The 20,081-nt window shown below is 44.8% G+C and overlaps 1 protein-coding gene across 1 annotated transcript; it reads left to right on the top strand.

The window, feature by feature from the left end:
* Positions 1–6,620: 6,620 nt before the first annotated feature.
* On the top strand, positions 6,621–19,105 carry ttbk2a (tau tubulin kinase 2a; the record flags this gene model as incomplete). Its single annotated transcript, XM_080042978.1, has 15 exons — positions 6,621–6,741; positions 7,946–8,093; positions 9,629–9,702; positions 10,758–10,898; positions 11,319–11,423; positions 12,106–12,171; positions 12,666–12,758; positions 12,888–13,013; positions 13,212–13,369; positions 13,513–13,726; positions 14,088–14,308; positions 14,405–14,954; positions 15,845–16,156; positions 16,983–17,941; positions 18,604–19,105. The coding sequence occupies exons 1-15, from the start codon at positions 6,673–6,675 to the stop codon at positions 19,103–19,105; spliced, it is 3,738 nt and encodes a 1,245-aa protein (XP_079899104.1). The 5' UTR covers positions 6,621–6,672.
* Positions 19,106–20,081: the final 976 nt, after the last annotated feature.

The raw sequence follows: 20,081 nt of genomic DNA on the forward strand, positions 1-20,081 counted from the left end.
CGAAGAGCGGTGTCTCCGGTTCAGCTGCCCGGAGGAGGCGGAGGAGGGTTAGCTGAGCAGCGGGCTACATAGCAGCTAGCTTCCAGCAGGGAGAGACACACAGACCGGCTGGATCGGGAAACGTCACCATCGCCAGATGAGAGGAAGTGAGAGAGTGTGGTGTGTGTGTGGGTGTGTGTGTGAGTCTGAAAAAAAAGAGAGATTGTGTGAGTCTCTGTCATAGGTCTGTGAGTATCCTACTGTGTATGTCAGGTGGAAGAAGAGGTCCCACTCTGACTGCGTTTTGCTGTTACCGCAATGCAATCACGCCGCACTTGCTATCGCGAGAGGTTTCGGGAATAACGAAACAGGAAGTAATCTCAGTAATTAATTTTTATAATTAGATTTTTTTTCTTCTCTTTTTTGATTAATTGCTCTGATATTACAACATATTGTTTCTTATATATTTATTTATATATTAATTTATGTGTTTTTTTCATTCATGTGAAGTAATCTAGTAATTCAACAATTGTTTCTCTGCACTATTTGTAATTGTTTACAAACTACAGACCACTTGATTTGTAAAGACATTGTACGTTGTTGGTCTTGTTCCTTGTCCAGGGACTACAGATTTAAAAAAAAGTTTGTAGTAATATGCACTGTGTTTGTTTAATAAACCAACTAAAACAAACATTCCATTTAATGTGGGATACATTTTGTTATCATTCTGCATCTTTTTTAACCAATTTCTGACAATGAACATGATAACCATAATGTAGTTTAGCTCATGGACATTAAGTAAACCACTGACTTGTTAAATAAATAAATGTATATTTTATAAACATCAATGTATAAATGCTTCCATTGATTGGAAACTTTTGAGACTGGGTGGATATTACTTTCTACTCTTAAAGTTTTCAAAAGCACAACAACAAATAAGAATAAAACAAACATGTGAACACAAAGATAAAATATCCTATTTTTTGTAAAACTATTTTTAAGGCAACTTTCAAAATGTTTTGTTAACAAAATCAGAATCAGGTTTATTGCCAGGTACAAACACACAAGGAATTTGCTTTGGTCAGTTGGTGCAAGCACACACTAAACATTCACATAGAGAACATAAGTAAAAGCATGTCAAGGAAATACTATGGTACATTTACAATCCAATATCATAAACAAGATTAATATTTGGTACATTTTATATAAACTGAAAACTAGAAAATAGATTATTGTTTTATGGTCGTGTGCGCCATCAGTCTCATACACCATCTATGGCTAAATGTCGCCTCCCAGTGGCCTTAGCGAGATTTCTTTTCAGTGGCCGCTTTCCAAACGAATCAAACTGTGTCTTCAAACTCTATTCTGAGATTATTCAATTATCAACTTAATTTGACATCTAACAATTTTCGTTTTCCGCTACACTACTAGTTTAAATTACAGTATTCTGACAGAAAGAAAAACATTGATTAGGTGATTGTGTACGGAGCACGCGCGTCGAATGAACGAGCTTTTTAAAGGACCCTGCTGCTCGCTCCCGAGCTGCTGTTGCGAGGGGCGATGGAAGCGGGGCCGCGCGCGCAGGCGGCACGAAGGCTGGCGATCATCAACAGAGTCCTCGCGTCACGGATCCGCAGCGAGCGATAGAGAGATGCTGAGGTGACAGGCAGAAGGAGAAAAGGGACGACCACACTCGGACATATTTTCACCTCCGCTCGTTTATTTTCTAACCATCGCTTACGCTTCCTATGGATAGTCCACTCGCTATGGGATTTATTTCCATGTCGTCCCCACCGCCTCTAAAGGTAGAGGATCTTTCGTAACCACACCCGGCTCTTCATTGGATCAAGGATCGGCAGCAAAGACCCGAGGTAAGGATTCACAAGCCGAAAGGCCGTGTAATGCTATGTGTCAACCCCGGTCCGTTTCGGTTTGGTGTCGCCCCCCCATCCGCTTTTTTAATTCCCCTCGTCTTTGTAACCATGCAAACTGCACGCATTCACTCTCTCTGTCATCCTGCATGTTGTCAGGGCTTAATAACCCCCTACATGCCAGGCAGAGATGAGGTTGCGTGTGTGGCCTGTGTGGACGGCCAGTGTGCGTGGACGCGCCTGAGTAAATCTGCTGTGGCAACCAAACTCGCTATGCAACAGTTCTCCACCACAGCAAAGGCACTGCAGGAAGGGAAGGGAGGAGAGCTATAGCTCCCTCAATCCTGCAGACCAGCATGATAGCTTGGGAGAAATGCATTGTGACATTGCAGCTGCTTCCAGCCTGTCACATCCCACTGAAAACAATCTAGTGGTATTTATGTTTGTCTTCTTTTATACAAATGACTCTTAAAATGGAAGGATTATGGACACATTTATTTTAAAGTTATCTCCCAAACTTAGTATTGCATTCTATTTCTATGTGATTGCATCCTTGATGTTAAAGGCTTCAGTTGAGCCACATACAAACACAATATCACACTATCTTGTGCCTCATCCTTTACAGTTTCAGACTGGGCATCCATGCTGGGACTAGAGGGCCTCCCTTCCCTTCCTGTCCTGCCCTGTCCGGCAAACTAAGTTGTCAATCCTTATGCTACATTCCTCAGCAGCAGAGGCAGGCCCCACTCAGATTATACAGACAATTAATGTTGACATTAGGGCTGCACAATTAATTAAAATGTAATCAAAAGCACAATAGGAAGGTGCATTATTTGTGTGTTCAAAGATAAATGTTGATTAAATAATTGGCACGCTGCAGCGATTTTCCAACTTACACATCATATTCTGCAGACTTGAAAAAGCATCTTTGTTTTGGCAGATGCCCACACACTTACTCCATAGTCTTTTTATTATGTGATTCAATGAAAGTGAGAATAACGATGTTAAAGTGATCATTCTGTCTAATATCGCAAATCATATCGCAATTGCGATATCAGTCACAATAATCGAAAATAGAAATTATTTCTTGATCATGCAGCCCTGGTTTATATACCCAGCAATTGTTGAGTCTTGAAAAGCTACACAAATCTTAGTCATTTTCCCTTGAGCCATGTGCATGCATTACATAGATAGCTTTAAAGTTCTCAGAGCTTAAGTGTTTTGTGTTTTTGGTCAATATTTACTTGACCAAAACATCTGCCATCAGAGTTAAGTGTCATGGATTGAGATGCAGGAGGAATTCCTCCGGGGTGGCATAACTCATTGACGCTTCATGAGCAGCTTTGCGTATAGCTCTTAAACTTCCAGCCAGCAGACCGAAAGGGCAGAGGAGATGACAAGCCGCAGCAAATGAAAAAAATGGCACTGCACCATCGTCGCTATGGAGATGCACAGGGAATGGGGGGGGGGGGGAGGGGGGTCAGCTTGATTCATGATGAGAAATGGGAGCTGTCTGTCATAGATTGGTGTAATATTTGTTTTGCTCCAAGTTTTTTTTCCTTCATTGATGCTGGTTCCTATACAGAGAAAAGAATAGAATGTGTGCTAGTGTGCTGTGCCTCTCTGGGAGGTGTGAGATTAGTCACAGTGTGTGGTCGGCAGACTCCTGCATAGGAGTGTGCATTTATAATATGTGGACAAGGTTGCGTTTGAGTGCACGTGTGCTGGAGAAGTGTTGTACATTGTCTGTTGGCTTTGCTGGCTGGTAGTAACCCAATATCATCTTTCCGGCTGTTCTGGTTCTGACTAACTCTGGCTGTTTTCGAGGCATTAAAAAAAGCTGCAAGATGGCCCATGTTCCTACAGACTCTTGACCCAAAACCTGCAGCTTAAGTCAGGTTAACACATACCGTCGTAGAACACCCATTCCTTTTCATTATAACCTGGCAGTATTCTATCAGAAGCTTGTGTGTTGTTTCTGAGATGACTGGCTCTAGAAAGGATATCTTTTGGGGTGCGCGATGGCTCAGATGTGAAAGTAGGGGAAAAAAAAGTATTTCTTTCCCATCAAAGAAAGAAAAGACTAGAATGAAGGCATGGGGTGACCTTGAAGTTGTGGCACAGCGCTCACAGCCGAGGGGTTTTAATCAGAGTTTACAGTGAGCTCCTCGCACCCCCCCCCCCCCCCCCCCCCAGAGTTAGAAAGGGTTTTTGTAGAGCATGTGTCCCTCTGTGGCTTTTGACGGTGAGATCTGTGTTTGAATCATCACAGATTTTGACAAAAAACTCAAGAATTCCACCAATTCTGATGTTCTACTACTACTACTAACCCGAAAAAAGAGACGTTTATAAATACTTGACCAGTCCACCACTTTGTTCCAGATAGAAAAGCTGTATCACAACAACTAATGTGATGGTTTGCTGTGACAATGGTTTTTCTTCTACAGTCATTCGTGATCCCCAGGAGGAAATGCAAATGCGAGCATGCTAAAACACGTAACGGTGTCCAATCCTGATAAAATGTTATCTACTAATCATGTTGCATGGCTGTGTAGACCCTTAGCATTGTTCCTTTTTTAAGCATACAAATCTTCATTAGATAAGGAATAACTGGTTAATAAAGTGTACTACTGCTCTCAAGTCTCATCGGAAACTATAAATAGATACTGTTGTTACTACTCTGTAAATATATTAAAATTGTGCTAAAATGTAATTATGTCGAGCAAGCCGTGTTGACTGACATTAGGGTTGGCAATGGTAGTAAATAGTAACCACATCCTTAAACGATGTAGTTCAAAGGCTGTTTGAGGTAGGGTCTGTCTTAAGGAGACATTTATGATCCTGAGACGTCTCGTCTGCTCGTGTCATCTTATGCTGCTCCACCTTTGAGTCTGGAGTCTTAACCTCGGGTCACATTACCTTCCTGTAGTTTCACTGTTATCTAGTCTAACCACGCTTCTGCCCTCCTCCACCTCCTCCAACCCCAGCCTGGTGCATGATGGGATTGATTTCCCCCCTTGATGTCTGGATCATGCTCTGTAACTAAATAGTGTTTTTTGAAGGTTCGTTGCATAAGCGCAGATGCCTGCCTGCCTGCACACCATGTGCAGAATGATGAATCAAAGTCGTATTTTTTTGCTTGGGTTTGCTATGAGTGTTTGAAGTCAGACTAAAGGAAGTTACCAGCGTCTCCTCTCCAGAGGAATGCTTATCTGTGACAAGGATGTTGTATAACACACGAGGGTAAACACAGGTTTTGTCAAGGGGAAATACAGTGTTTCCCACAGAATATTTGTACCATTTGATGCTTACTGTATGGACAGACAGTTCTTAATGTACAGGAAGCTTGTTCTACATGGAAACTATGGTACTTTACCAATATTTTGTAAATCAGTTACTGCATAAGACATAAACAAGAATAGCGCTGCTACCTGGGTTGCCAGGTAGCACAAACAATCCTCCAATACCTCTTTAATTCATTCACCTTGTAGAAATAAACCTGCTGAGAAACTAGACCCAAATGATTTTCGGGCAATGGTGTTACATTCCAAACTGCACTACCTATACATAGGGCCATCCATCTATCTATCTATCTATCTATCTATCTATCTATCTATCTATCTATCTATCTATCTATCTATCTATCTATCTATCTATCTATCTATCTATCTATCTATCTATCTATCTATCTATCTATCTATCTATCTATCTATCTATCTATCTATCTATCTATCTATCTATCTATCTATCTATCTATCTATCTATCTATCTATCTATCTATCTATCTATCTATCTATCTATCTATCTATCTATCTATCTATCTATCTATCTGGAACATTCAATATAATTTTTGTTACATTTTATTTTAAGATTGTTCTTAGGAGGATGTACTTAGGATTATCGTGATGCAAAGTGTATCTGCCATGTTACACAACCAGAGCTGATGTTCTTAATGCAAAATTAGGCAGATTAAACATTCTCATTATGTCTGACAAGACTTGTGGTACTTTTCCTTTGCTGTCACACACACACAGAAGATAAATGAGCCTAAGATTAATGCTGTTTGCAATTTAAGACGGTAGACTTTTGCCTTGCTCGTTGTTGGGGAGAGTTTGTCTGGAAGGACAGCTGCTGGCAGCAGTTGCTGGCAGCTGCAGTGGTGGTCGTGTATCAGAACGCTCCAGCCATTAAGCCAGGGGTTTAACTCTGTCTCTCAACTGTCAACCTTTCACATGCATGTCAATCTTTAAAGGCGGAGTCAGCGATTCTGGAGAACGCTTGTTGTCAAAATCACTTTTTGTCAAAGTCAATGAATATCTCCTCACGATCGTCTACTGTACTGGGAGTGTGTGCTGAACAAAAATCCAGAGTTAATGAGCAGCCTAGTCTCAGTAAACGGGCATGGTGCTAGCTACGGTGGCCCCCCTTTCTTTACAAACCGTACCAATTTACAGAGCATCACTGTAAGTTAACACCAGATTTTTTTCAGCGTACACGGTACGGACAGATAGCTGATCGTGAGGAGTTATTCACTGATTTTGACAAAAAGTGATTTTGATAACAATCGTTCTCCAAAATCGTTAACTCCACCTTTAACATAAAACACTGTAATAATGTTATCAGATGGCGACCATGACAACCTGAATAACCAGAATTTCGAAAAAAATTTCCTTCATATAATATCCCTCTGTTTCTGATAGTTTTGTGTCTCTTGGTCTTTCGTAGGTATATCTAACCCAAATGCCCGGCCCAGTCTGAGTCCACCTGTCTTGGGGGGAAGCAGTGAGGAGGACAGCGTCCCGGGTCCACACACAGACGGGATATGAGCGGGGGAGTGGAGCAAGCTGACATCCTAAGCGTGCTCTCCCTGGTCAAGGAACGATGGAAAGTGGTAGGTGACGTGTTACTCTACCGCCACAATAGTCAACTTGTGTGTCCAGACCCCATCGCTGACTGTCCCCGGCTCTGTCCCCCTATAAACAACACCTCTTTGTTCATCAATCAGTGCTTTTTTCCCTCTGCCTACGAGCCCGTCTGCGTTCCTCAATAGCATTTCACCTGTGGCTTGTACAGTTTGGGGTTGTGTCTCTCCCCCTGTCCAGGTACAGTAGGGCGGGCTGCCGTACAGGGAGATCCCAAAATAGCCCCGTGCAGCTATTAGTGGCAGTGCAGCGTGCTATAGGCGGTGATAGCAGCGATCCCTGAGGGCCCTTGTCTCTCACACTGCTGTGCCAGGCTGGGTGCCATGTGAGGCGGTTATTCCTCACTGTGCTATCCTGGCACATCCTCCTGTCTTCTCAGGAGTTACATAAGAACGCTGCAGCTAATCCCACGACTTGAGCTCCTAGTGCGACACGAGGATCTCTGTCTGTGTGTGTGTGTGTGTGTGTGTGTGTGTGTGTGTGTGTGTGTGTGTGTGTGTGTGTGTGTGTGTGTGTGTGTGTGTGTGTGTGTGTGTGTGTGTGTGTGTGTGTGTGTGTGTGTGTGTGCGTGCATGCATGGAGGACAGTGAGGGACACACGTGGGAACTTAAAAGCTCTGCTCTTACTTAGAGGTAGAAGGAATCACACACACTTCTTGGTGTCATGTAATTGAGGAAAAAAGTGTACAGCTATTTGTGTCTTGCCACGTGCAGGAACTATTATTTGCAGGTGAACTCATCACCTTTATTCCTGTCAGGTAGAAATGAAGTAATCAGTCCGTTCATCCATTTTAGGATCGGCACTAATACGCTTTTTTTGTCACTATTTGTTCTTGAATGTGTATATGTGTTTTTATTTATTTTACTAAATAAAACCACTACTACTACATTTTCACATGCACTTCGCTTCATTTATTTAATCATTTATCTTTTAAGTCATCTTTCAACCTAACTGTGGCTTAAGGACAGATCCAATCTTTTACTTGACATGCTTTTCTCCCCTGCTTAAGTGCCTTTGAGCAAGCACACATTATGGAGGATGTTCTGTTGCAGACCTTTTGTCATTCTCCCCCTTTACATTTTTTCTTTTCTTTTACATTTAACTGTACAGGCTGTATATGTTGTATTTTTCCATACAAATCTCTTATGCAACGTTTGGCCCTCTATCCTCCAGGCAAAGAAGATCGGGGGTGGAGGGTTCGGGGAGATCTACGAGGCGCTGGACCTGCTGACGCGGGTCAGCGTGGCTCTGAAGGTGGAGTCGGCCCAGCAGCCCAAACAGGTGCTCAAGATGGAGGTGGCCGTGCTCAAGAAGCTCCAGGGTGAGTGAGTGAGTGAGTGAGTGAGTGAGTGAGTGAGTGAGTGAGTGAGTGAGTGAGTGAGTGAGTGAGTGAGTGAGTGAGTGAGTGAGTGAGTGGGAAAATGGCTCCAGTGGGTTCGGTTACAACTCTGGAAACATTGATTGATCCTCTCTCTACCCTGACCTATTGAGTCGCCTCAAACATTTTTTTTTTATAGATGATACTGTGTCAATCACAAGCATCTGTCTTTTGTTTGTTTTTGTGAAATCTTTTTGGTCAATACTTTTTTCTTGGAATCATTGTCAAAATCATTGAAAGAAGCAGACAAATCCAGGAAATGCATCGATATCAAGGAAGGAGTAATAATCTCTCCCTCTGAGACCAGATAAAAATCATTCTGAAAAACACAATTTGACCCAGGGTTGAGCAAGAACATCTTTGGGACGTTCAATGTCAAAAGTTTGAAATGACAGTGACAGTGAGTACTAGTACAAGACGAAGTATATGTTTGCGTGGCGGGACACTCAACGCAGAATCCCAGGACCAACATAAGTGAGATTTTAACCGTGTCTTTTCCCTCCTGTCCTCCTTCCTACCTTTTTAACCACTATGCCTTTTTTTTCTCCGTGGTCCTTTCTGAGAGGAAAATCAATGGTCTGGGATCATGTTTGCTTGTCTAATGGCTGTGGCCTTGGGCATCATAGGTCTTTTGCTTCCTGAGGGAACCAGTATGTAACTTGAGATGGGCTGAACTGAACAGCTCCCCCCTCTAAAACAAATGCTGACCAGCCCGGCTGTAAAAGAGTAAACATCGACCCTGCTGCCTTATTAGAAGACCAATGGCTCATACTTAGCTAATAGCTTGTTTTGGGTTTTGAATCATGTCCTTTTTAATGAGATAATTTGTATTTGTCGTGTAAAAGTAGGCAAAAGAAAAAATAAATATTGTTTATTTTTTGGGATTTTAAAATGTTTTATTGGGATCAAAATATCAGCTCAACATGTAGGATAAACATACATTTCTTTTTTTTTAGAAAGAAGAAAAATAATAAAATAATATATTATAATAAAATATAATAATAAGAAAAAATATGTGAACATTTCTTACTATAACAGCTATCAGACAAAAGTATTGTTTTTAATGTGGAGGTTTTGTCAATAGAGCATTTTTTTGTATTCACAGCATGCTCAGGGGCTTAGGGTGTGTCCGTAGTCAGGCTGCCGGTGCAGCAATGTCCTTTGAGACCGGAGCACGCACTCACACATGCACAAATGCACACACACACACACAAGGCCTTCATGCACATGTGTAGACTCTGTGTAGTGCACCGTAGCCTATAAATCAGCATGGTGGAAGCTGGGGACGGCAGGGCAGCGGGTTGTTGCGGGGCAGGGAATACACAGACACACACATCATTATGATCCACACAGCATGCGACATCTCACGGTGAAACCACACAGCTGACGTCAGGTGGTGACTGTGAAGTGACCTCGGCTTCTCCTTGGAAAGGAACCTGAAACTCTCTTGTCCTCCTTTTTATCTTTTTTTTCCTCAGGTAAAGACCACGTGTGTCGCTTTGTGGGATGCGGCCGCAATGACCGCTTTAACTACGTGGTGATGGAGCTCCAGGTTGGTCCAAATATGCAGAAGATTTAATGGCTCACATGCACACATTTTAAGCTGTGTTTTCTGCCCCATTGTCACAGTTAAAACATGCTGATTGGAATGAAAGATAGTCATTTGTTAAGCAACAATGCCAAAATGTTCTGTTTCCACTTTGTATAATTAAGATTTCCTGCTTTTTCTCTGTTTTAGACAATTGGAAATGAATATTTTTCAGGTTTACACTGTTGGTGTTACTGAACAACCAAATAATGATTTGACCTGATGATGGCAATAAAGGCAAACATGAATTTCTGATCCAAATGTCATGTAACTCCAATCGAATAGCTGTTTTCAGATAGTTCACCTAAAACCGCAAATGTCATCCTCATTGTGGTGTTAGAGGAAATGTCAATAGGATTCATTACCTCGCGACCATAACTGTTGTTGAGATATTTCAGCCTGGCCTAAAGTGGTGAACTAACATGGCACTACCATGCTGCTATCAATGATTTACAGTATTCATAACACAATACTCGCCAGTGGCGTTGTGGACACATACTGTTGTGTCACCTGCTGTGTATCTACAGAGGAATCTAATTAGTTTTTGATCAATGTACTGTATCGAGCACATTAAAGGTTGTCATACCTAAATCAGGATCATCACTTTTTACAAATAAATACATTCTCTGAGTTTGATGATAGATGAATGCTTGTGAAATGTGTACTCTGGTTAAGATTTATACAAGCACACCTAGAGGAATGGTACATCCCCATGCACCACACCAACTCCTGACCGCAACATGTGTTCAACATCAAGTCGTCACAGCTGAATTTCTATACTGTATTCTCCCACATCATCTGCTTATTCCCATCCACTCGACATATTTAGCTTTCATCCCTGTAAAACACTTGATGCAGTACAACCTTAAATAGTGATATTAAGGCAAATGTTTGTATTTCTGGTATTTTTCAACATGTTTATTAATACAGACATGAGGCCATGCTGTGTTGTCTTGAAGTAGGCATTTTAGTTACTTTCCCTATTTGCCGACTGAACTGGTACTTGTGTGTTCTCTCAGGGCCGTAACCTTGCCGACCTGAGGAGGAGCATGACGCGGGGAACCTTCAGCATCAGCACCACGCTGCGTCTGGGCCGTCAGATCCTGGAAGCCATCGAGAGCATCCACTCTGTGGGCTTCCTGCATCGTGACATCAAGCCGGTGAGTCACAGAGGGATGGGTGCAGCAGAGGGATGTTTTCTGCTTGGCTGTTCATTACCTCGCACTTCTGTTCCTCCTATACATTACTGACTAAAGGGATTTTTTTTATTATATATCGGTTGTGTTTCTGACTCTTGCATCATTTATTATCGGCTATTAGTATTGTTGCTGATTCAGTATTTTATTTTTTTTTTACTGTTGCACATCTTGGCTAAATGCCCAAAATGTAGCATGATGTCACTTTATATTCTGTGTCTTCTGAGCTGCTGCTGTATTAAATCATATCCCACCATAGGAACACATACATCCCCCAAGGGCGTCGTTCATTTTAATAGACATAAAATCTCATATCATTCACACAAAAGGGATTTTATTATTTTATTATTATTTTAACCATTTCCTCCTGTGTTTCTACTTTAGTCTAATTTCGCGATGGGCCGTTTCCCGAGTACCTGTCGAACCTGCTACATGCTGGACTTTGGTTTAGCTCGCCAGTTCACCAACTCTTGCCAGGAGGTCCGACCCGTAAGTGCCCCTCCTCTGTTACTGAGTATATACTGAGCTTAAAGCTGCCCTTTTAAGTATTTTTATACTAACAATGGATCAAATGAATATGTGTATAGTAAATAGTGTCAATCGTAGGTAAGGCAAGGCAAGGCAAGGCAAGGCACGTTTATTTATATAGCACAATTCAGACACAAGGCATTACAAAGTGCTTTACTGGGGCGTATTAATACATGAACAAATAAGACATAAGAAAAAATTGCATTTGAGAGATGATGAATTCAAAAATAAGTCTAACCTAACTCAAAGTCTTTCAGCTCATTGTTTTTGGTTTTACAGCCCAGAACGTTGCTGTTTTGATTTGAGTCTCACTGCTTACATAACCCTGTTTTTCACTCCTTGTTTGTTCTTGATGTGTACAAAGGCAAATGATTGCTCAACACGTACGTCATCGTAACAACTGTGTAATGTGATAATACGTCAAAATTGTTGCCAAAGAAGGAATTAATACATGTTTAATGTGATCCAATTTTAGAAATGGCAATAATGGGAAAGGGTTAGAGCTTCGATTAAAAGATTAGTAGGATGAAAATAGTGACAATATAATTGGATAAATTCATTGCCTTGTGTTATTTTTGGCAAACAAATCTGATTTTGAATTTATATTGGCATTATAATGTCTGCTTCTGTGTGTGTTTGTCAGCCCCGTCCAGTGGCAGGGTTCAGGGGAACTGTCCGCTACGCATCCGTCAATGCACACAAGAACAAGGTCAGTATCCATTGACCCTGTGCGACAGCTCTTGTGTAATCTGTGATGCTCTTTTTGTTGTTGTCATAATTTGTCGTTTATCAGATATTATTTATTTAAATGTGCGCTATGCAGTTTCGGGGTAGGGGGATTTGGTTTAACATGCAGACCCTGCGGTTAGTTTACAGAAAACGTATTCTCTACATGTAATTCTTAGTATTGAATTATAATAATAATAATTGAAAATTATTTTGAGGCACCTGGAACCAAACATATGACTAACATATGTATGTGCACCAAACTGTGAGCCCTGCTGCTGTAAACAACTACAGTGAAACAGTAACTTTTCAGGTAGCTTTTAACTTCAAACAGTGTTCCAGGGATCCAATTTCCCCGTTTGTAAAGTTTGATTATTCAGTTATGAGAACATCCCTTTAAAAAAAAATGCACTTCTCTGACACACCCAAAGTGACATAGTGCTTTAATGTTAACTCAACCCTGGTGTATTTCTTCAGGAAATGGGTCGTCATGATGACCTGTGGTCTCTCTTCTACATGCTTGTTGAGTTTCTGGTGGGTCAGTTGCCTTGGAGGAAGATCAAGGACAAAGTAAGGAGGAACCAATGACTTTTTGTCCTTCCCGGGGGAAACTCAACGGGCCCTGTCATGGTGGTTGTAAAATGATGAGTTGTGACAGGCATGTATGTGTGTGTGTGTGTGTGTCTTTGTTCATTCCAGGAACACGTGGGGAAGCTGAAGGACACGTACGACCATCGTCTGATGCTCAAACACCTGCCGGCAGAGTTCGGTGTGTTCTTGGAGCACGTCGCCACCCTCGACTACTTCACCAAGCCAGACTATGAGGTGAGAAATGGGATATAATAAGGAATTAATAAAGAGTGAAGGTTGTTCTGACTGCATTGGAAGCACTGGTTTCAGCAACATTAAATGACTTACTTTTCCTGTTCAAAAACACCAGACTTAAAAATGTGTTATGTGGAATCTCACCGAATAAAAACTCACAAAAAGATTTAATAATTCATTTTTGTGTTGCTGCGACAGCTGCTGATGTCGGTGTTTGACAACAGTATGAAAACCTACAACGTCGTAGAGAATGACCCTTACGACTGGGAGCGCACCGGAACAGATGGCACCTTGACGATCAGCGCCACTGCTACGACGCCGCAACATCACACCCGCCTCACTCCGGCCCACATGGGGTAGGTTTGATTGAAACACACCATGATTGTTTTTATAGCTTATATATGTAATGACTAGACTGCAGCTGTGGTTAAAAAATCTGCACCTGTCTTTTTATGGCTTCCAACATGAAATAAATGTTTGTGCCTTTTTGTTGACCCAGTATGGCGAATGCCTCCCTGATCCCTGGAGACCTGATGAGGGAAAACACGGAGGAGGTTCTGCAGGATGAGCAGCTGAGTGACGGGGAGAATAACCCGGGCCCGGAGCGTCTGCCTGGTTCTCCCCTCCACCAACACCGCAACCAGGAGGCCGACGTCTGGGAGGAGCTGGACCGCAACCGCAACCGCATCAGCATCAGGACAGCAGTCTGGAAGGTAGACTCTAATGCAGTTTATACCCCCCCCCCCCCCCCCCCCTAAAGGTGCAGTCAGCGATTCTGGAGAAACATTGTTGTCAAAATCAGTGACTGTCTCCTTACGACCGCACTACCTGTCCGCACCGCGTGTGCGCTGAAACTGGTATGTAAACAAATGGAGCCCACCCAAGCCAGCACAATTCCTATTAACAGAGCCTATGCTGTGCATTAACACTGGATCATGAGGAGATTGATTTTGACAAAGTTATTTTGATAACATGCGTTCTACAGAATCACTAACTGCACCTTTAAGCCCTTTCAGATTATTAATGCCATGGTCAGGTGGTTCAAAGCACAATGTTTTTTACTGGTTTCCATAGGCAGCGGACGAGGAACAAAGCAACAACCAGGGTAACCAAGGACACCAGAGCCCCTATGCCGGGCCCAGCCTGGGCTCTCCAGTCAAACTGAGCTCTGACATGGTGGCTTCAGACCGTGATGGCCTCCTGCTCAGGAAGCTCCGCAACATTCACAGTTTTGAGCTGGACAGGATGCTCGGCCTGGAGTCCAAGCCCAGTCCAGATCGCTTCCTGGAGGCTTGGTATGTCTATCTACATCAGTTTGTTTCAAATATTTCCTTGGGATAGACATAGAGTAGAGATTTAATTGTTGTTGCATCTGTCTTGTGTCTTCTCAGCTCAGGGAAGCAGCAGCTTGGCCCCCAGCACCAGGAGACGGAGGTTGATGGCGCTGCAATCATCCCAGTGACTCAGGGTCAAGCTGTAGCATCCGGGGAGCGTCCAGACAGGGTCTGGCACTATGATGAGGAGTTCCGGTCTGGTGCTGGTTCTCCTAAGCCAGCATCCTGTGGTTCTGTGGAGCAGGGGGAGGGGGCAGTCAGCAGCGGGGGCTTTGTGGCCCTCAATCTGAGTTCTGGGAGGCAGGACATTGACTCTAGGGATTGGGTGATAGTGGAGCGGCCTGGGGCCTCTCCAGGGGCCAAGGCTACCACCAGCCCCTCAGAGGAGGATGAGGAGCCAGAGGTGCTCCAGCCAGGGGAGCAGTCTCCTGGATGGGGAAGGGGAAACCCAAGCCCTTGCTCTGGCAAAGCCAAACAAGAAAGCACGGCCTCCTCCAAGGGAAGTGCAAAAGCAGACAAGTTGGAGCTCAGTATGGGCCCTGCAGGGGCTCTGCCCCCCATCACACCAACCAGCCCTGGAGCTCTAGCTGAAGGAGTCCTCACCCAGGTAAGCCCCTTTCATTTGAAGGCCATCGTACAACATAGCAAACATGATACTGACTGTTAGTCAGCATTTTACAGAGTTCTAGCTATAGAACCTCAATGCTAATGTCATACAACAGTCAGATTTCCACCAGCCGCATCTTGCTTTAGTGTGAAGCTAAATGTTACTGCTTTGTGTTTTCTGGCTTCATTGCTTGTGTTTATTTGTTAGAAATAGTTATATATGTGTCACAACTGCAGAGCTTTTTGTCAGATCACAGCATGGGGAAAAAGACAGTTCATGGCTTTGAAATGCACTTTGATTTGCGTGAGATATAACGCATACTTTTATCTTATTTGCAGACATTTTCAATGTGTTTGGTTGGTTTTTATTTAGTTTACATTTTTAATTGTTAATTTCTAATATATGCTTTGCTTTGCTTAGTTTAATTTAAATTACTTTTTTGCTCCTTTGCTATTCATAACCTTCAACCAGCTCACTGAGTTAAATTCCAAAATTACTGCTCGATCTGCGAGTTCAACATGAACCACTTTTTACTCAAATAGTAGTAGCAGGACAAGAGGAATAACTGTCTCTTCACTCTCTCTCTACAACCAGAACAACTGCCTCCAAGTTGAAAATGTACGCTGCCTTCCCAAAATCTACCTATTTTGCCTCTTTCTTCCTTCCCTAGCCTAAGACCACCGCTCCTCCTTATCTTTAAAAAAAACCCTCTCGTCGCTTTAACGCAACCTCCACCGCTGCAGCCTGCTTGTCCCACCTCACACAGTGCAGTCCGTCTACCATTACGTCCTCCTCCTCTCCATCTCCTCCTGCCTCACTCCCTCACCGATCTCACCACTTCCCTCATTCCCCACCTCCCCCACTTCTCCTCCTCTTCCTCTTCTCTATAGCTCCCCACCTCTCCTCCGTCCCTGCCCGAGGAGGTTGCCATGCGGACGTCCAGCCCCGTCCCCCTGCGCTCTCCCAGCCCTCACACCCTCCTGGCCACCTATTCGGACCCGCTGCTGCACCAGCTGCGGCAGCCAGCCAGCATGAGGCGCAGCCAGTCCGCGGACCAGCCCTCCTCCCTACCACTGCCACCAAACCCTGCCCCCGCCAACCCCCGCTCGCCGGCTCGCAGGAAACTGCCGGCCATCCCGGCGGGCGCTGCCAACGCCAAGTTCCCCTCTGTCATTCGCATCACCCGCGCCCAGCTTCAGCAGGTGACGATGAGCCCATCACGAACGGTCTCGTAAAAAAAAAAAACAGCACTCCATTCAGCTTCCTCATCACTTTTTTGTTCTTTCTTTAGTTTTTTTGTTTACGTTGCTTATTTTTGGCTCCTTTTGTTCAGTTGGCTTGCTTTCTTTTGTGTTGGTGTTGTCAATCAGGCAGCTCTCTCCAGAAACCATGATGGGGGCATTGTGCAGGCCAGGCAGAGAGCATGGGTCTGATCAGATCAGATGTGTCCTTGTCTCCTGGACATGTGTTCTTGTGATCTGAATAGGGGGTTGTGTATGTGTTTGTCTGATTGTGGCATGTGTGTTTGGAATGTCGACTCATGACCACAGCTTGCATGGTCTCTTTTGTTTCAGATCGTCTTTGTCCTCTCTATCTTTCTCTTTCTCTCTCTCTCCCTGTATTTGTTCCTCACCCTCTCTTCGCTGAAGCCCCCTGCGAAGTTGCGTGAACCTTTCCTGTCCTACTTGCTGGTTTAGTACTCACAGCTTGACTTACACTGCCATAGCACTTTCTGTGTTTCGGTCTGATCATAAATGGTAGCTATGGTATTTTTGCATGCCCGTTGCCAAAACTAATCAACATTTATTTACCCCATATTCTAAAAATTCTCCCCCTTTTTTTCACACAATCTGCATCAGGCTCTTGCTACAGAACTACAGCACAACTCGACATGTTGTAGTCTATCAGCAACAGGCCTTTGAACTATTAGAATATTATTCCCATTTCTAGTGTTTTATTGTTTGAAATAACACATGTGTGTGCTTATTTCCCTTCCCATGTCTCCACCTCCCCCTCTTACCCCTACAGTTGACGGCTCAGCGTCCCTCTGGGCTGTCCTCCCAGTCGGGATCGGACAGTGCGCCGCAGTGCCTCCTGCTGGAGAGGCGCGGAGATGCTGAAGGCGAAACTCAGCAGCAGGGCCAGGAGCGCACGGCGGAGCTCAGCTCCCCCCAGGACCAGGCGCCCACCCAGCCAGAGACTCCCACAGACCCCCTGGCCGACGGGCCGCTCAACGGGAACCACCACCACACCAAAGCCAAAAGCCCATTACCGAGCCGCGTGTCATCCCCGCACCACTCCCCCCGTTCCCCGCACTCGCCTTCCTCCCCGCGCTCCCCTCACTCCCCTCGCAGCCCAACTGTGTTCGCCAACGGCCACCTCTCCCCTCCCGTCAACAGCCAAAGGGATTTTAGCGACGGAGCGTTCCCCAAGCTGAACGACCCCGAAAGTGATCTTGACGGCCCTCTACCCTGTGCCACAGAGCTTCAGGAGAGCATAGAAGTGAACCAGGCAAATCATCAGACCACCTCCTCCCCCGCCGCCCCTGCCCCTCGACGGAGGCAAAGTCGCATCCCGGTCCCGGAGCCCTCCAGCCTCCTGGAGCTCCCTCCTCCGGGCTCTGCCAAGGAGAAACTGCTGCAGAAGAGAGCCAGCCACCACCAGCACGGCCCGGTGCCCTCCCCTACCGCCTCACCGTCCCTGTCCGACCGGCGTGGGCACATGGTGGCCTCCCTGGCCGGCCGGGACCCGCTGTCCTCCGCCTCCGACCGCTCCCAGGACGAGGACTCTCTCATGGGCTCGCGCTCGGACCGGCAAGGGGACGACGGTGCTTCCCTCTCCTCTTCCTCCAGCCCTCTGTCCCGCAAGAGCAGGATCCCTCGGCCCGTCCACTCGGCTTCCTCTTCCTCGGCCGAGCAGCTGGCTGCCCAGTACACACCCCGTCCGCCCCCCGGGAAGCCTCCGGGCCGCACCACAGCGGAGGGCAGGTAATTTGTTGACGTGCACCTTTATTGCTTAACGAAATCATTTTTGATTTCAAAAGCATTTTAGCGTGATAGAAGTATGAAAAAAGTAACAAAATACATAAACGGCTTTGCCGATTGATTCGTATGATTATAGGAGTGTTTGGGACATTTTGGGAAACTTGCACATTCGCTCTTTTGACAATAGCAAGATGAGAGGATTGGTACCATGCTTGTGTCTCAAAGCCAGAAAATGTGTATGTGATACTCTACACCAAATGTGTATGTGATACTCTACACCAACTCTGTACAAAGCTAAAATATGTCCTTCCACCAGCACCTCTTCAATTGAGTAATTAAAGGTGGAGTCAGCAACTCAACGCTTGTTGTCAAAAACAGGGATGTTGTGGTGTGTTCCTTTTTTGTTTAAATAACCTTTGTTTACAAACCTGTTAACAGAGCCAATGCTGAAGAGATATTCACTGATTTTGACAAAAAAACATTTTTGATAACAAGCATTCTCTAGATTTGCTGAGACCATCTTTAACACGTTTCCTTCACCCTTTATCCTATCTACCCTATCTATCTTATCTACCCCTCAATTGGTCTCTCGAGGATAAATAAAAGTTAAATGAAAATGAAAATCTCCTATTCCTAACCTAGCCCTGCTTTTCTATCCACTCCAGGCTGAGGCGTTACCGCATCCGAGCCGGCAGCACCAGCGACTCTGACCTGCTGTCGTGCCTGGCTCAGCTGATGCACGGCTCCCGAGGCTCCCCGCTCCACCACCACCGCTCCTCGGCTCAGCACCACCACCACGGGGGCTCCAGGGCGGGGGGCATGTGCAGCCTGACCAGCTCCCCACACCATCACCACCACCGCAGCTCCAGCGCCTCCCCCCGGAGCGCCTCCTCCCTGCAGCGCTCGGTCAGTTCCTCGCCCTCCCGCCACGAGCACCGTGGAGGCAGTGGGGGTGGAGGGGGTGGAGGGGGAGGAGGAGGAGGTGGGGGTTGCCTGGGCCGAAGCCGCTCGCCACCCAGCTTCTCTGGCTCCCCGCCCGCACGACGCTTCTACCCCCACCACCAGGAGACCTGCTGCAGCCGCCAGGCTCGCACCACACCCTTCCACCTGTCCAAGGCAAAAGGCTGTAGCCGAGACAAGTGCTCCTCCGGCAAGCTGAGCAGATAGTTTGCCCACCAGGTTGTAGAGGATGGGGAGACTACAAATTATGAAAGGGTAGACGGCAGACAGGATAAAAGCCTGATTCTTCCTCTATAATTAGAAAATCTTCTTTCCCTTTTTCGCTGTCTAGTCTGAACCTTGCACTTGTATCGTCTTCCCCCCTCCCGCTGTTCTTTTTCACTTCTATTTGCACACCACAGGGTCTGTCATTCATTTATGTGCCCAGCTTCAAAGGAGCACTCCGGCGATTAAGTATTGCACTTCCATAAAGTTGTTAGCGGCATGAGAGACAGGTTTGAAAATGAATCTGTGTGGCAGAAACCAAGGTTTTCTGGCTCTTAGTGCTGGAAATGCTGGTTTAATTAATTTCCCATAACCACCTTCTTTCGAATCCTGCTTCCTATTTTTTTTTTTTAAATGAATGTTAAAAAGTCTCAAGCCCAATCTGAGACCATCAGTTATTTTCCGAACTTTGAAAAGCTCCCTCCACAGTCACAGACTGAATATTTCTCCTCATGACTTGTAACCTGAGCTTCATGTGTAAAATCGGTGGAGTGCCCCTTCATAATAACTTGTCAGACAAGTGATTTTGACACGTCACGGCCCTCACTTTATTTGTATTATCATGTAGTAGATATAGTTGCACAGTTAAACAGTGACTTCCCAATGCAGTACTAGGATACATTAACCAATACTTAGTTAGGCCGGTGGGCACATAAATAAATCAGCTTCCTGTTTATTCATCCCGATCCACCCTGCACCACAATGTAACTTATTTATCCCCAGTATTAATGCACTTGGATTATACTGATGGAATATCAGTATAGCTTATCACTACTTAATTAAATATTGGCCTGGGGATGACACATTTATCTCCTTTTGTTTTTGGAGATTGCAGGCAGGGTAATGATATATTTACTTTATGCTACATGGGAACGCATAAAGCCAGAATTTGTGTACAGTTGTATTTATTGAGATATTT

Source organism: Ammodytes marinus, assembly GCF_949987685.1.
Source record: "Ammodytes marinus genome assembly, chromosome: 15".
Classification (NCBI taxonomy): Eukaryota; Metazoa; Chordata; class Actinopteri; order Uranoscopiformes; family Ammodytidae; genus Ammodytes; species Ammodytes marinus.